Consider the following 16,575-nt stretch of genomic DNA (forward strand, 5'->3'; position numbering starts at 1 on the left):
GCAGCCACCACCAGCAACCCACATCCCGTTCCTCCCCAATGTGCCTATAAGCCCAGCCCCAGGCCTGCCCACTTCGAGCTGCGGTGGCACTTGAGGCCATCCCAGCCACCGCCACCTCAGAGGAGCTCACCTTCCAGGTGGCAGGATGGTTTCTGAAGAAGGCGAACATGCGTGTGAACCAGTGGTAGATCTCATTGAGTGTCCGCTGCTTCTCTGGAGCCTCCAGGATGGCCTGGAAGTTGGGGGGTGGGATAAGGGGCACGTTCCCCAAAGTTGGGGTTTAGAGGGGCTGTGACCTACCCTGAGCCATCTGACATGGGGGTGGAATTGTGGGGGCAGATAATCAGGGACAGGACTAGATGTGGGGTGAAGCATGGGGTCAAAGATGGAGTTAGAAAAGGGGTGAAGTGTCGGGTCGGGCAGGGTTAGATGTGGGGTGTGGGTATGGTTGTTCTGGGATTAGGTAACGGATCAGGACTGAGGTTGGGAGTGGGGTCTTGTTCAGGGCTAGGGCTGAAGTGAGGTGAAAGGTCTGGGATGGAGTTGGAGTTGGGGTTCTCTGTGGAGGTGACATTTCAGGGTTGGGGAAGGTGAAGGGTCAGAAGTGGGGTCAAGGATTTGGAAGGGGTAAAGGGCGAGGCCAACTTAAGGGTCAGGGAAGGGGTGGGTTAAGAGTCAGGCTGGGGGTGAACTCAGGTGGGTCTAGGGGTGAGGGATGGGATGACGTGGCTTTAAGTCAGGAGCCAGAGATGGGTTGAATTATTGAGTATCTTACATGTCAGGGACGTGGTTAGGTGATTAGGCTCGGGGCAAGGATGAGGTTAGTTGTGGGGTTCGGTGTGGAGTGAGGCTGAGGGTCAGGGAATTTGATCAGTTTGAATTCAGGAATGGGATTACAGAGTCAGCGATGATGATTGCAGTGAGGTTATCAGTCAGGATGGGACTAGGTCAGGGCTTCAGTTCAGAGATAGTTGGGGAATGTCTGGTATCATGTAGGGGTGAGGTTCAGGTTTGGGGTTAGGTGTGGGGCTAGGATGAAGGTTCTGAGAAGGCATTGGGGACGCTGAGATGAAGGAGTTGGGATGGGGTGATGAAGTTAAGGGTCAGATGAGTGTTACAAGGAAAGGCTGGGAATGGTGCCCAGCTGGGGGTGTATTGACATACTGGAGTACGTTGGGGCCAGGGAAGGAGATGGGGTTGGGTTGGCATAAAGGCTGGGGAAGGAGTTAGAGTAAGAGCCGGGGTATGTTTAGGGCAAGGTGCAGAGATGGGGTTAGCTTTGGGCTATTTTATAGGTCCAGGAGAGGGTTAGGTATGGGGCTGAGGTGGACATCTGGAAGGGGATAGGTTTAGGGTCAGAATTTGGCATGCTCTGGCCTGGATAGTGGTTTAGGTTTGGATTCGTGGACAGGTTTGGGGTGAAGCTAGCATGAGGGGTCACATTTGAGGCGTGGCTTGGGGCTCCTTGGGGCTGGGGCTTGGGAATGGAGGAACCCACTCTGAGGGCGCTCAGGGGGAGACAGGAGTTTGGGAGGCAGGTCCCCCACCCCATCTTTGTCTTCCTCCTCCTTGGGGCCGAGCTGCCCTGCTTACCCAGCGGATGAGCGTGGCATAGGTGAAAGGGGGTCGCATATTGTGGAACTTGAAGTAGTCCATGTTGTGAAGGAACTCTGTCAGAGGGTGGGGATGAATCAAGCCCCATGCAGGACCTCCTAGCTAGCTCCCTGTCCCCTCTCCCTACAAGGTGAGTCTACAGGCCTGAGATCTCACCGTCAACACCTGTGTCCACGGGCACAGGTACTGTTTGCTGAGCACCTGACATAAGTTGTATCATTTATTCTTAGCACCACTTCTGCCAAAATAGTTCTCCCCGAGGTTGCAAAGAAGCGGAGTAACTTGCATACCAAAGGATGCAAGAGGTTAAATGGCAGAGCCAGGATGACAGTCAAGGTCTCTGATCCCTGCTAAGCCTACAGGCCAGGCCTGGTGGACAGCAGTGGATAGGTGAGCTCGGGCGAATCCACCCCGATTTTCCTTGGTCAGGGGAGGAAAGGAGGTGCTCCTGGAATTACTTAGCAGGGTCCCTCCCTTCTGATGGCCGAATGTAGTAGCTGGAGTCCAGAGTGGGTGAGGCATGGCCCCAATCCCCAGGGGAGTCAGAGCTAGGGGCCAGATACTCGAGACCATATGGGGGACTTTCAGGCCACAAACATTCTGAAAGGAAGCTTTTGTGAGCGGATGTATTTTCCCAAAGGCTGAGTGGTGGCAGCTGCGGCGGTGGTGGTGGTGGGAAGGGGCAGCATGGAGCTCCTTTGCACCCTCCTCCCAGAGCCTGTCAGGATTAGGAGCTTGGGAGCACTGTGTAGTGCAAGGACCATTCTTACCTGGGAATGTGCTGTTTCCATGGCTACCCCACAGGTGCCTCCGCACAGCAAACAGGCTGTCAGGGGCCTCCCGGGGGCCAGACCAGGCTGGGATGGCACTGCCTTGGCTGCCAGCAGCTACAATGCAGCAGGAGCCCTTGTCAGATGATGCCTGGGGGAGGGGTAGAGGCTGGTGACCCAGAGGCTTAAACTTCCCACTTTTTACTTTTTATTTTTTTTGAGACTGAGTCTTGCTCTGTCGCCCAGGCTGGAGTGCAGTGGTGCGATCTCGGCTCACTGCTATCCCCCGACTTTCCGGGTTCAAGCAATTCTTCCTTTTTTTTTTTTTTTTTTGAGTTGGAGTCTCACTCTGTCACCCAGGCTGGAGTGCAGTGGCGCGATCTCAGCTCACTGCAAGTTCCGCCTCCCGGGTTCATGACATTCTCCTGCCTCAGCCTCCCAGTAGCTGGGACTATAGGCACCCGCCACCACGCCCGGCTAATTTTTTAGGTTCAAGCAGCCTCAGCCTCCCGAATAGCTGGGACTACAGGTGCCCGCCACTATGCCCCGCTAATTTTTGTATTTTTGGTAGAGACGGGGTTTCACCATGTTGGCCAGGCTGGTCTCGAACTCCTGACCTCATGTGATCCACCTGCCTCGGCCTCCCAAAGTGCTAGGATTACAAGCGTGAGCCACACTGCACCCGGCCCCACTTTATTTTTAAATCAGTGTTTTCCAAAGCAAAGACGCCCTCTTCTAAATTCCAGTCTGAAGTGGAATCCCATAAAACAGCATGAGCCATATTTATTAGAGCGCAGGTGTGGATGTCGTATGTGGCCACTGATGCTGAGACCATGAGCTGGGGTTGAATAGGGCTCTTTACCACTCAATCGTGACCTTGGGAAAGTCACCTAAACCTCGCTGGCCTCAATTTTCCTCATCTGTACATTGGCATCATGAGAAATAAACTACCACCAGCAAAGCACTCAAAAACAGTGCCTGGCCTCCAGGGCTGGGTTCATGGGTGTGTGACCTGTGTGGTTATGTGGCACCCTGTGCTTTGTTTAATGCTCTGTGGTCGCCATCTTGAAATCTGAACAAGGGGCCCTGCAGGTTACATAGCTGGTCCTGCTGGCGCACAGCCTGCGTCTGGAAAGTTTTTGGCTATTTGCATTTGCTTTGACAACTCAGGATCACAGTGTTTGGGGATCTTGGGGTCAGAGGGTTTGTAAGTGGAGGGGGACAGATTTCTAGGTCTGGGCATGTTTGGAGCTGGGGACAGGGGACCCTAGCTCTCAGGACCTGCATGTGAGGTTAGGTTCCCTGCACCCTGCAGACCTCCTCCCTGCCCCCCAGCGGTCTGAGTCTGCCACCACCAGTCCTGGGGTCGCTCACCACAGATGAAGCCTTGGTCAGTGCCATTTTCCCAGCCAGGTGGGCCTGCATAGCACTCAGCTTCTCCTTCTCCAGCACCAGCTGTGAAATGGCACAAACATGAGGCCTCAGCCTGGCCCTTCTCTGCCACATCTTTGCCCAGGCTACGGTATTCCCTGGGAGTGCCCACTCCTCTTCCTTCCTTTCTATCAGCCCTCGTCCCAGGTGAACTTGGTTTCTGGCACATGGTGGACAGAAGGTTTTGTGTACTATCCCTGTCCCCTACCCCCCACTGCCCTGGCATTACCTGCTGCTCCAGAGACTGTACCATCTCTCTCTGGAGGAGACATTGTGCCTTGCCCTTCTCATCCAGAAGATGGTCTGCTTGGCAGTGCCTAAGTAGGGAGAAGATTCCATGCAGGTGACCAGGACAGGCCTGGCCTGGCTCAGTGCTCTGAATGGGGAGGGCCCAGACCCTCTGGGAGGTCTCTCGTTTGAGCCCCAGCTCCTCTCCCCTCTCTATCTCAGTCTCTGTCTCATACTCCTCATTCCCTTAACACATGCCACTCGGCACCTACTGCATGTCAGGCCTGAGCTCACCACTTGAGCCTGGCCAGGGTGCTGGAGATAATATTGGAAGTGTGGTGAGCTGAGAATGGGCCAGGGAGGTGAGAGTGGGCAAGGCATTCCGGGTGGAGGGGACGGCCTGTGCAAAGGCCTGGCTGCAAGGAAGACAGGACATGCGGGGTTGCTGCTAAGGGTTGTGTGCAGTGTGTGTGTGAGAGAGAGAGAGAGAGAGGAGAGAGAGAGAGAGAGGCATGGGGGGACTGAGGGGAGGCAGCAGCAGCCATCTAGAGGAGCTAGAACTTTGGGGACAGTAGAATAAGGCTGGCATGTTGGCATGAGGAGTAGCAGGGCAAAGCAGTTAGGAGTGCAAAATCTGGAGCCTGGCTGCATGGGTTCAAATCCCAGATCTGTCACTCAGGAACTGGGAGATTTTGATCAAGGCACTTAACCTCTTTGGCCTCAGTCTCCTTGTCTGTAAAATGGGGGTAAATAACAGAACAAATGTTTCTTATTATACATATGAGGAAACTGAGGTCCAGAGAAGCTAAGTAATTTGTCCAAGGTCACACAGCCAGTCAGGGATGGAGCTGGGATTTGAACCCACAGTCTCAGAGTTTAGCTCTTTCATCTTACTACTTATTGGGATTAAGCCTGGGCTGAGATCTGTACCCCAGACCTCTCCCCACAAGCCAGGGCCAGTGGACTGGCACAGGCCTGGGCTACTCACTTGAGGAAGTCCTCTGGCTCTTCGAAGACTTTCTCACATCCGGGCCACTTGCAGACACCATTTGCCAGCAGTGGGTAGGAGCTCTGGGGCATGGCCGAAAGGGTGCTGGGGGGATAGAGGGTGTCAGGGGAGGGGATAGGAGGGTGAGGATCCTTCCCAGCCCTGTCCACTGACCTGTCCTTCCTGGGTGCACCAGGATTTGGGAAGGTGCAGAGCAGTGCTGGCTCCCTGGACACCCATTCCAGGCTGGCCACGTTGATCCCTGTGGGTGGGGACAGGGCATCTCTGGAGGCTGTGGGCTGGGCTCTGGAGCTTGACCCACAAGGCCTCTCATTTTGAGCTTCCCACCCTCCTGAGCCTCAAAAACCCTGACTCCCAGGGGGTTCTGCTGTCCCCAAAGTCCCAGGCTTCTGGCAGAGAAGCTTAAAGACGGCCATTCGCAGGTGCTGACATTTTGACTAGCTTTGTAAAGCTCTGTGGTTTCGTGATTTTGACATTCTGCATCTTTAAGGTTCTGCACCTGACATTTTTTGGAGGTTGGAGTTTCCAAGCCTCTGAGACCTGACACCTTTGACCCTCAGAGGACTGCAATTCAGAATAGCCTACACTGCTCACGGCCAAGGATCTGGGGACCCAGGGGTTCTGTGAAGCCATGGGGTATGGGCTGAGGTGTTACCAGGTGGGAGGCCAGGCCGGGCCTTGAGGGAGAAGACCCCAGTGGCAGTGGTGGGTGGTGGGAGGCTGATCATGGCTGGGCTCTCCAGGGGGTGCACCTGCAGCACAGGGGTCCGGGCGTGGGCATCCACCGTTGAGAGCTGGGGGGCACATGTGGGCTGTGGTTCAGCCTGGCTTGGGGTCCCTCCCCACAGTTCTCCCACCTGCTCCCTCCTCCCTGCCCATTCACCGTCCATACCTGGTGCATGAAATGTGGCCTGTCCTGGAGGAGTGCCTGTAAGTGGGGCAAGGGGCCCAGCCGTGCCCCGGAGGGTGCCACCATGACTAGGGGCAGTGTGGGCAGCTGGGCAGAAAGGCAGGTGGGTGAGAGGCCATCCTGATCCTCAGTGTTCTGTGTCTAATTCATATACTCTGCACTGCAAGCCCACATGGTAGATGCTATGATCGTCCCCCTTTTATACGTGTGGAAACTGAGGCTTATGGAGATCGAGTAACTTTTTAAAGATCAAACAGCTAATAAGTCGCAGAGCTGGCCTCAACCCTATCACCTCACCTCCTTGGCCCCAGTCCTCTCCTCTTGTCACATGGGGATGGGGACACATAGCTATGCCCATGGGACTATAATATGGCCTCCTCTTCTCCTGAGACAGGGATTGGGAGGTTGGGGAGAGCCTCCAATCTCTGAGGCCTGGCAGGTGGGGACTTTCTTGGCCCTGCAACATCTGCATAAGTCACAGACTTGCCTGGGACCCAGAAACCACTTCCTGTGCCCCAGCCAGCCCCCCTCCCGCCCGGTGCCACAGTAAAGGTCGGCACCTGTAGGTCCAGGTACCCCACCCTGCCTGCCCCATCCTGGGCCCAGGGCCTCACCTGCAGCTGCGATGGTGGCATAGGGTTCAAGGAGGAAGAGGAGGCATGAGCCCCGCCTCGAAGATCTCGGCCCTGGAAGATTCCCCCAGGGCCCCGGGCCCCCAGCAGGTCTGAGGCTTTGGGCGCAGCCCTCCAGCTGGGCGAGGCTCCTGGGGATGGGCCAAGGGCCAAGGAAGGGGCCGAGGGCTTGCCTGGCCTGGGGTTGGGCATCGGGTCCTTGTCCAAGGGCAGGCTGTGTAGACAATAGGGGAAAGGAGTCACACATGTGCTAGGGCGGTATAAGATACTCAACCACCTGAACCACGTGGACACCCCTCTGGTCAGAGCAGGCATTGGCTGGGACATGTCCCGAGGGGTCCCACAGCTGCACCCCAGCTCTGGACACACACACATACACACACACATACACCCCCCCAAGAACACAGGTACACATGCATACCCACACACGCCCCACGTGCAGAGGTCTAGCACCTGGCTTGCCTGCCCACGCTAGCACAGCCCTGGTGTGGATGTGTCCTCTATGAGGGCAATGGTTGTTTCTCCCTCCACTTGAGAGCTGTTTCAAGCCTCAGGCCTCCAGCCCTCCCGCACCCTGCACAGGCTGTGTTTGCTCATGTTGCCGGAGCTGGTCTTGGACTTTCTCCTGGGAGTCCTATTTTGCCCCAGTGACTAGGCACGGACTCAAAAGATTCATCTGGCTGCTGTGAGTGGAGCTAGTGAGAAGGCTGTTGCAATAGTCCTGGCAAATGATGATGCTGGCACAGAATGGGCTGGTGGCAGTGGAGAAGGTGAGAAGTGGGTAGATTCTGAGACTTAATCTGCAGCTGGATCAGGAGCAGTGCTGGCAGCTTGGATGTAGTGGGTAAGAGGGAGGGTCAAAGTAACATGGGTTTTAGCTTGAGCAGCTGGAAGGACCGAGCTGACATTACCTGAGATGGGGGACATGGCGGGGAGTTGGATTGGGGGCAAAAGTGCAGGTGTGGATAGACATGAAGAGTCTGGCATTAGATGTGTGAGTGGAGGAGCTGAGGGGGCAGCTGAATACGGGGGTCTGGATCTCAGGGCAAGGAGGCGAGTCCAGGAGTGTGATCATGCACGGATCCAGCATGGCAAGTGACAGAGAGGAAGAGAGACAGGGTCTCTTGAGCTGGGGCCTGTAGAAGCTTCTCAACCCAATCCCCATCAGAGTTCACTCCAATTTCTGGCCCTCGAGCCTGGCTCATCCTACTCACCCTGCCTCAAATGCCCACTCCTTCTCCTCTTCCCCTGTCCAAGCCACGCAAGGCCTGCTCTTCTATTGTCCTCACCTTGAAAGCCCTCCACAATGGCTCCAGGCCCCTCTATTGAGCCCCAGAATCTTCCACTCCCCGAGGGAAGCACTGGCTTTTCAGGATCCTGTAATCCTGGTCTGAGAGGAAGCCAGAGCTGGAAGGGACTGCCCAGCCAACCCCATTATTACAGAAGGGGATGCTCAGATGCCGAGTTCCATAGTCCCATAGTGACTTGAGAACTCCACTTCTTTCTTTAGGAAGTGTTTCTGTGTGCACATTTTATAAACTCTCTGGTGTGTGTATGTGTGTGTCTGTGTGTCTCCGTCTCTCCGTTCCACCTCACAGCACTGAGTTGGGCACACAGCTGCTGAGAGCAGCCCGGGGGAGTATGGAAGGGTTCTGGGGGAGCAGTTGCTCCTTCCTTTCTTTGCTGTCACCTCCTGGGGGTTGACAGAGCTGTGGTGCTGAGGGAGATGAGTGTGAGAATCCAGGTATTAAGTTCTTAGTCTCCTGGGGGTTTAGAACATTACTTCGTGAGAAACAGGAGTGTGGGTCTGTGGAGGCTCCAAACAAGGGCCTGGGAGAGCACTGGTGAGATGAGAAGGTGAGTGAATGAATGAAGCCAGAGATGGTGTGATGTTCCTTCAAGCCGAGGAATAACAAAGATTGCCAGCAACCACCAGAAGCTGGGGGAGAGGACTGGAACAGCTTCTCCCTCATGGCCCCCAGAAGAAACCAACCCTGGCAACACCTTGATCTTGGACTCTAGCCTCCAGAACTGTGAGATGATCAATTTCTGTTGCTGAAGCCACTCAGTTGTGGTACTTTGTTATAGCAGCCAGAACAAACTAATACCGATTTTGGTGCAAATGGATGTTTTCCACCATTCTGGCCTGGCCCATGCGGCTGGCCTGCGGTCACTTCTGAAGCTGCCTGGACACTTGGCCAGAGCTAAGAATTCTCCCCAAACACATGTGGGATGGCCTGACTCAGTGAAGCATAGATACATTTTCAGACAGGGATGTGGAGATGATCTGTCTGGGGGTAGGGGACCTAGAGGGCCGGGCTGGGCAGCCGGCTTCCTGCACTGTCTGTTGGGACATCCCTTTCTGACTGGGTTTCTCAGAAGCTGCATGGGGGATGTTTCTGGGACGCAGATTATGTTTTCATATCGGGGTCTGCATCTGGGCCCTGTTGTCACAGCCCCCGACTTGCCCAGATTTTTCCGCCATTGACGTCATGGCGGCCGGATGCACCGGGCTTCATCGACACCACGGAGGAAGAGAAGAGGGCAGATACCCCACCCCACAGGTTTCGTTCCGAGAATTGGCTGCCCTGTCCTGCAGCAGGCTTGGCCCAGGTGGGGTGACGTGGGTGCTAGTGGATGTGGTGTCCATCTGGCCACCGTGACAAGCCTCTAGCTCTGTAGACCTGGCCCTTCTTGGGTTGTGGAGAGGACCCAGGTTTGAAGCTCTGAGAGTGCCAGGCAGGCTCCACAGATACTGGGACCCCTGGGGTCTTCAAATAGTATAACACCAGGACTTCAGAATTATAGAGCAGCATTTCTTAGATTTAAAGGATCCTAGAATCTCAAAACCACAGACTGTGGGGTCTATGGTCCCAATGTCTCAGTATGTGTAGGGCCAGTGTCCCTGGTATCCAAACTCCCTGGAACCACCTGAAAGTCAGGCAGCTTGCTGCTTTATAGGGCCTCTTGCCTACCAGACCTGGAACCACAGCTAGCCTCCCCAGGGCCTCAGTCTCCCTGTCCACTCTGGAACAACATTCCCAAATACATGGCCACTCTGCCAGAGATGGCAACGGGGAGGAGGTGGTTGAGGCTGGTGTGCCTTTGGCCTGGGCCTCATCGGGGGAGCTGGAAAAGTCTCGGCCTTCACCAATACAGAGCCCATCACCAGACTCTCTGGAGGGGCCCCACAACCAAGGTTTTCAGGGACCAGCACCAGCTCTGGGGACACACAGCCTGACTGACTGACATTCCTCCATCATCACCACGCTCTGGCCAACTAGGCCTCCTGACTCATGGAGCCCAGGGCCTCACCTAGCCCAGCTCTTGTGAGGCTGGGCCCCACACTGTGATCGTGGATCGTCCAACCTGTGAGAAGCTGGGGTCCAATGTGTGAGAAGGCAGAAGGGGGAATGGTAGCCCAGGTCCCCCTTCCCCCTTCTGGGTGCTGAGGGATAAACTGAGGCCTGTAGTTGAGGAGAGAGCCAGAGCCAGGGTCCTACCTAGAGTCCTGAGATCTAGGCTTGGATTGCAACTCTGCCGCTGCATTTTGGCGAGACCCTGGGATCTCTGGTCCTCAATTTGCCCTTCTACACTGAGCAGGGAGAGGCGTGGAGTCGACGAGGGCCAGGGCCCTTCTACACTGTGTCTGGTTAAGTCATTAGGTGTCTGCAGGGCTTCAAGTTGACAAGTGCCCCTCTATCCAGGGGACTGGCTGAGAGATAGGGATACATAGAGACAAAGAGACACACACAAAGAGCGAGCAAGAGAGAACAAGAGATAGAGACACTGAGAGAAATGGAGACATACATGGAGAGCCAGAGTGCATACGCGCGAGAGGATTGCCTCAAATAAGAACATTTGCTGGTCTCTGGCTGGTTCAACTGATGCTGCCTGAAATAATCAAGAATAAAGAAGGACAAGGTGCCAGGGACGCCCATGGCTGGGTACTGAATTGTATTGCAAAGCAACAATCAGCAAAACAATGTGGTCCTGGTATAAGAACAGATACTGGGGAAGAGAACAGAACAGAAAGCTTGGACATGGACCCACGTATGGAGAGAACTGAGTTTGTGATGAATGTGGCATTTCAAACTGGAGGACCATGGAGGATGGATTGTTTAACAAATGTGTCTGAGATAATTACAGAGAAGATAAAGTTATTGAATGAATAATCAGTCCATTATCCCAACAACCCCTCCCTGCCCAGTTTGAAATGTCACCACCATCATATACCCTAAAATACCCAGATCCATTCAAGATATAAGCTTTAATACCTAATGCTGATCTTGGGTTTATTGTGTGTCAGGCCTTGTGCTAAGTATTTACTGTGGTTAAAAATTTTAATCTAAACAAAGACTCCTGAGGAAGGTACTATTATAATCATTACAGTACATATGAGGAAATGGAGGTACGGAGAGGTTAAGTGCCTGGCTAAAAATCACACATATGGCTTGGGGTGACGCTGGGTTTGTCCCAGACAGTCTGGCTCCAGTACCCACACTCTTAACCTCTATAGTAAATGGAAAAAATGAAGCCATAAAAGAGACTAGAAGCCAACATAGGTGAACATTTATCTCATTTTCAAGTGGGAAAGGACTTTCTAAGCACAAAACCAGAGACAGAAGCCACAGAAAAAAATACTAACCTATTTGACTATATAAAACCATCATAAGCATCACAAAAAAACACCATAAACAAATAGAAAAAAACAAATGATGAATTGGGGAAAATATTTGCTATATATGTATGGCTGATGAAAGGTTAATAACCATTCCAAATAAACAGCTGTGGCAAATCAATAAGAGAAAAATAAGATGAACACCCTATTAGTAAGGACGTAAGGACGTGACCAGACAACCAAAAAAGAAAAAAAAAAAAATAAGAAAAAGGACAAATGGCCAACAAACAGTAAAAGTAATCAAAAGATGCAAATTTCAACAATGTGATAATGTGTTTTTCTTACCTGTAATGTTGGGAAATAATTAAAACATAATAATACTCACCCAGGGTTAGGTTAAGTAGAGGGAGCATAAAATAGGACAATCTTTTGGAAGGAGAATTTGCAGAGAGGGTCATAAACTTTAAAAATGCATGTTCCCTTTGCCCCAGCAACTCCCTTTTCAGGAATCCAAGGAAGCAGTCAGGGAAGTTTATAGAAAAAAACAAGAAACAACTGGAATGTCCAACAACTGGCACTTGGTCAAATCAATCAAAGTTCATGCTGATGTGAGGACAGTCTTGTCCCTCAGGAAAGATCATGTATTCAAACAATTTCTAGTAAGCTTCAAAAACACTACTATTAATTGAATAAAGCAGGAACAAAACCAATATATAGCATGATTCTAATTTGGTTACAGAGATACTAATAGCTAACACTTCGTGAGCACTTATTGTGTGCCAAACGCTATGCTAAGCCTGCAGAATCGAGCTCATCCCAGCCCTGAACAACCTGCTCGCTTCCTGAACATGGACTCTGGTCACACACATGCAGTCCTGGGGTAGGTCCACACAGCTAAACCATGGTTGACAATGGCGTGAAGTGCTCCCTGCCCCCACCCCCACCCCAAGGGTCTCCTCTAAAGTGATACACGCAAAGTTCAGTTAAGTGCTCAGCTTGCCCAGGCACCTTGCAATCCTGCTACCAGGGTGAACAGAACTGATGCTCACTCTCATAAAATGTAAAGGTCCTCAGTGACGTTACTATTATTAAGCGCCAGCTGTGCACAAAGCTCTAGGCTGGATGCCGGCTGGGATGGCGGGAGGGTGGGGGGAAGGCAAGAAAAGAGAGTGGGAGAGATGGAGGAAAGGAGATCGATGGAGTGTAGTCAAGATGGAGGAGACAGAGACAGGGGAGATGGTCAGAGGCCAGGAGAGATGCGGGGAAAGAGAGTCTGAGTGTAGCAACAGACAGATGGCGGGAGAAAGAGAGGCAGAGAAACACGTAAAAGAGCGAGACAGGGTGAGCAGAGAGACAGAGAAGGATGAGAGGCATCAAGAGCTAAGAGACAAAGAGATGAGAGAGATGCAGTTGAAATTTTCAGTTGCACCTGGACAGCATTTCAAGTTGTTCAAAGCTCTGAAATCCATAAAGACTGGCAGCTGACGTATTTTTAAAATCCTATCCATCTACGTATCAATTGATGAATTCATTTATCTTTGCCCCTGCCCATGCATTAAGTACTTCACCTTTAAGTCTTCTGCCATTTATTCTATTATTATTTTTTTAAAGACCTTACCTGGCTGGAATCACGGTAGCTGGGTACATCCCAATGTACCAGAGGGCCCCTGACCCCCCGGTGCCTACCTCCCTGCCATCTCCTCCAATGCGGCCCACACCTGGTAGGGGAGAGCGGGGACACTCACCTTGGTGAAGTGGACTGACAGAAAAGGATCAGCCTGGCTTGTGGGAAACTGTCACGTATCAAAAACAACTTTGCTTTTATACCGAGAAGAAAAACCACGCTGTACGGTGTGGAAGCCGCAGACCTCTCTCTTCTAATAATCCAAATTTTTTTTCGATGAGTGTGTACGCTGATAATCACGGGGTGGGGGGGGTTCTCATAGTTTTCTCTCTCTCTCTCTCTGTGTTTCTCCTTTTCTTGATTATGAGACTTAAACGGAAATTTTGAAATTTTGGGTTTTTTTCTTTGCCCTTTACGAGTCATCTGAAAATATGATTTCTTCCCCTCACCACAGAGGTGAGAGGTATCAATGAGATAATAGGGCTCATGAGAAACCACAGTTTTTAAAACAAGAGTGTGTAGAGTGTGAAAAAAAAAAAAAAAAAAAAAAACAAGGGAAAAGAACTAAAATAAATCACAGGGCCAACCCGAGGCAGGCAGAGATACCATTCTGTGAGTGAGAAGATATTTGAGGGTCTCTGGGGAAAGAAAGAAAGAATCTGAAGCTCTATGTGTGGATGGGAAATGCCAGTGAAAGAGACAGAATAGGGCTGGGTTCCCAGAGGCCTTGCCGTGCTCCAGGCCTCAGTTTCCCCATAGATGAAATTGATATGGTCCCCACTGCTCAAACTACCCAGCGAGGGGAGTTCTGGACCCCCTGCAACACCCCTCCCACAGAGGGTGAGGGGCATGTAAGTTACTTCATGGAGAAGAAAGTGGAGAGTCCACCGTCATCCCCTACAATTCAGGGAATCGAAGAGTCGGAGAATCCCTGGCTCCCAGAATCTACTGATAGTTACTGAATGAAGAAAGAGAGAAAAGTCTTGCCTCATCACGTTTTAGAGCTTGAGTGCCCTGACCCAGCCACCGTCCCACTGCGAAGGTCCCTAGCAGGTCCCCAGTATTAATGCATCCATCCTCACGAAGAAGCCCAGAGGCCCACTGGGACCCTGACCCTCTTGTTTCAGGAACATCATGGCCTGATCCTTCTGAGGCCCTCAGCCTTTGGGATCTTTTGCTTTGAAAAGCCCCAGATTCCAAGGATTTAGGATTCCAAATATCCGCCATCATCTCAGTAGCTGATGTTTATCTTGAATTTTCCATGGGTCAGATACAGTGCTGAACATGTCTCACAAGTGATCATGTTCAAACCTCACCATGGCCCCTTGAGCTCCATCTCATTATTATTGTATTGCTGTTATACAGATGAGGAAAATGGAGGTATAAGTAGTCAAGCAACTTGCCCAAGATCACAGAGCTGGCGAGTGTGGGTCCCGCTTTCTTTGGTGCTGGGCTTTGAAATCCCCAAGTTTTCCTGAACTCGATGGTCTCAGGTTTTAAATTCTAGGATGTGATGACAGGGAGATCCTGGGATTTGGAGAGTCCTTGGAGACTTGAAGCTTGTGAGGTTTTTAGGTTGTCCGGGAATTGGCGGCTGCATTTCTTGACCTCAGCAGGCACTCTATCCAACCACTGGTCAGCATGGTAGACCAGCCCCCAGGGGCTTCTCCTGACAGGCCATGGTGGAGACTTCCAGCTGCCAGCACCCTGCAAAGCCCAGGGTTCTAGTTGTCCAACGTCCACTCCAGCCCTCTACAAGACTGGCTTCAGACCTGGGGAAGAGAAATTGGAAAGGGCTTTTTATTTACATGGTACAAATCTGGTGGCCAAGACCCACCCCTTCACCCTTTTGCCCCCTTTCCTCCCCCAACCTTCTAAGCCCTCATAAAAAGGAGGGCCTCTTTCCTCAACTCAGACTCACCCTTCTGGAAAAGCCCAGAGTGGGCCTGATGGCCTGGCTTTGTGAAGACAAGAAAAAAAAAAAAAGAAGAAGAAGAAAAAAAAAAGACCTTAAAAAAATCAGCCAACAACAATTAAAAAAAAAAAAAAAAAAAAAAAAGTACCCAACCCTCCCTACCATTAGTTCAAAACAAAACTTTCACTGGTTGAGACTTCTGAGTTGGTGGGACACATCTGAGACCCAAAAATGGCTTGGGTGTGTTGGACAGCCAGGGGAGGCACCAAGGTGGGAGGAGGTCCCCTGCTTGGAGGCCTGCAGGGACCCCGTGTACAGCAGTTGTTTAACAGATGTCACAGCATGTGGGAGGGAGCAAGGGAGGAGGTGAGGAACATGCATGTCAGGAAGAAGTCCTGGGGAGCTGATTCTAGTGATGGTCCCAAGGTTAATGACCCCTTGCAGTGATGGTCCCAAGGTTAATGATCCCTTGCAGTGATGTTCCCATGGTTAATGACCCCTTGCTCCCTGCAGACTTGGGTCGGAATGTTCCCTACACCTCCTGTGTAATTATAAACCAGGCCAGTTCTATCAGTGGAGGCCTTGTTCCCCGCCCCAGCACCTGTCCCCTCCTGGAAATGGGGGCTAGTTTTCTCTCTCAAGATCAGAGGTGTGGGCTGCATTCTCCTTACACCTTCTCCAGACCATCTGTCCCTTACTGTCACTCACTCCATGAAAGAGAGTGGCCAGAGAGATAGGAGGCAAACAGAGTGAAGGTGGTGGCCGAGAATGTCAGCTGGCCCCTTGGGCAGGGCCCAGGGTGTGAGAGGGAAATGCTACGGCTGCTGAAAGCCAAGATCCTTGCAGAATGGGGGCTGGGGTCAGAAGGGCAGAGAGGGGTAGAGGTCGCTACCTCCCCTCTATACTGGACTATATCCTCTCTCATGGAGGGCTTCTCGGGAAGGAGACTGCGAGGGTTGGGAGTTGGGGGTGACTGGGCAAGATTAAACGGGTCAGGAAAAGTCCCCAGAGACAGGGGCCTCTGACAAAGACTTGAAGGAGATGAGGGAGGGAGCCAGCTAGATATCTGAGGAACTCCAAAGGAAACAGCCAGGGCAAAGGTCCTGAGGTGGGAGTATACCTGATTTGTTCAAGGTCTACAAAGAGGCTGGTGTGGTTAGTGTGGAGAGAGCAAGAAGAAGAGAAGTTGGAGGTGAGGTCAGAAAGGGGACTTGGAGGTTAGACCACACAGGACCTTGTAGGCCATGGTAAAGACTTTGGCTTCAACGCTGAGTGAGGACGAAGGCATGACAGGGTTGTGAGCAGAGGAGAAACATAAACTGTGTTAGGATTTAACAGGAAACCCCTGAATGCTGAGTGTACAATGGAGTCTAGGGACTGAATGTGAAAGCAGGGGACCAGCAAGGAGCTGGTTACTGCAGTAGTCTAGGTGACTGGTGATACTGCTGCTAGTGGAGGTGGTGAGAAGAGGGTGGATTTGGTAAATATTTTTAATAGACAGCCAAAAGGATTTGTTGAAGACTGAGGGTCTTGGAGCCAGATCAGGACAGACAATGCCCAAACCAGGTGGGCAGGAAGGAGTCCCTGGACTATTTGCCAGCTTGAACTTTTAGGTGAGAAAAAAAATAAAGTTCTATCTTGCTTAAGCCCCCATTATTTTATGATTTTTCTGTTACTTGCAACTGAACATGTTTCTTTCTAACTCATGGACATCCTGGACATGGAGACCTGGGGAGAGGGGCTGCTGGAAGGATCACCTCCCTCCTAGGATGCTGTGAGGTTCTAATGAGGTAACAGCATGCTCAGAACCTGGCACTCAGT

The 16,575-nt window shown here is 51.9% G+C and overlaps 1 protein-coding gene across 26 annotated transcripts in view; it reads right to left on the bottom strand.

Annotated features, from left to right (window-relative positions):
- The window catches only part of FOXP3 (forkhead box P3), a 15,706-nt gene extending 1,095 nt beyond the window's left edge, over positions 1-14,611 (bottom strand). The window contains exons 1-11 of one of the 26 annotated variants that reach the window (XM_077987383.1): positions 14,243-14,611; positions 6,577-6,808; positions 5,945-6,049; positions 5,708-5,846; positions 5,206-5,293; positions 5,032-5,136; positions 4,045-4,132; positions 3,759-3,839; positions 2,385-2,535; positions 1,594-1,670; positions 131-232 (exon numbers count right to left, since the gene is read on the bottom strand). In XM_077987383.1, the coding sequence (XP_077843509.1) occupies positions 131-232; positions 1,594-1,670; positions 2,385-2,535; positions 3,759-3,839; positions 4,045-4,132; positions 5,032-5,136; positions 5,206-5,293; positions 5,708-5,846; positions 5,945-6,049; positions 6,577-6,786 (1,146 nt within the window). In that variant the 5' untranslated portion in view covers positions 6,787-6,808; positions 14,243-14,611. 26 annotated transcript variants of the gene reach the window in all.
- Between the last annotated feature and the right edge of the window lie 1,964 nt (positions 14,612-16,575).

Source organism: Macaca mulatta, chromosome X (genome assembly GCF_049350105.2).
Source record: "Macaca mulatta isolate MMU2019108-1 chromosome X, T2T-MMU8v2.0, whole genome shotgun sequence".
Lineage (NCBI taxonomy): Eukaryota > Metazoa > Chordata > Mammalia > Primates > Cercopithecidae > Macaca > Macaca mulatta.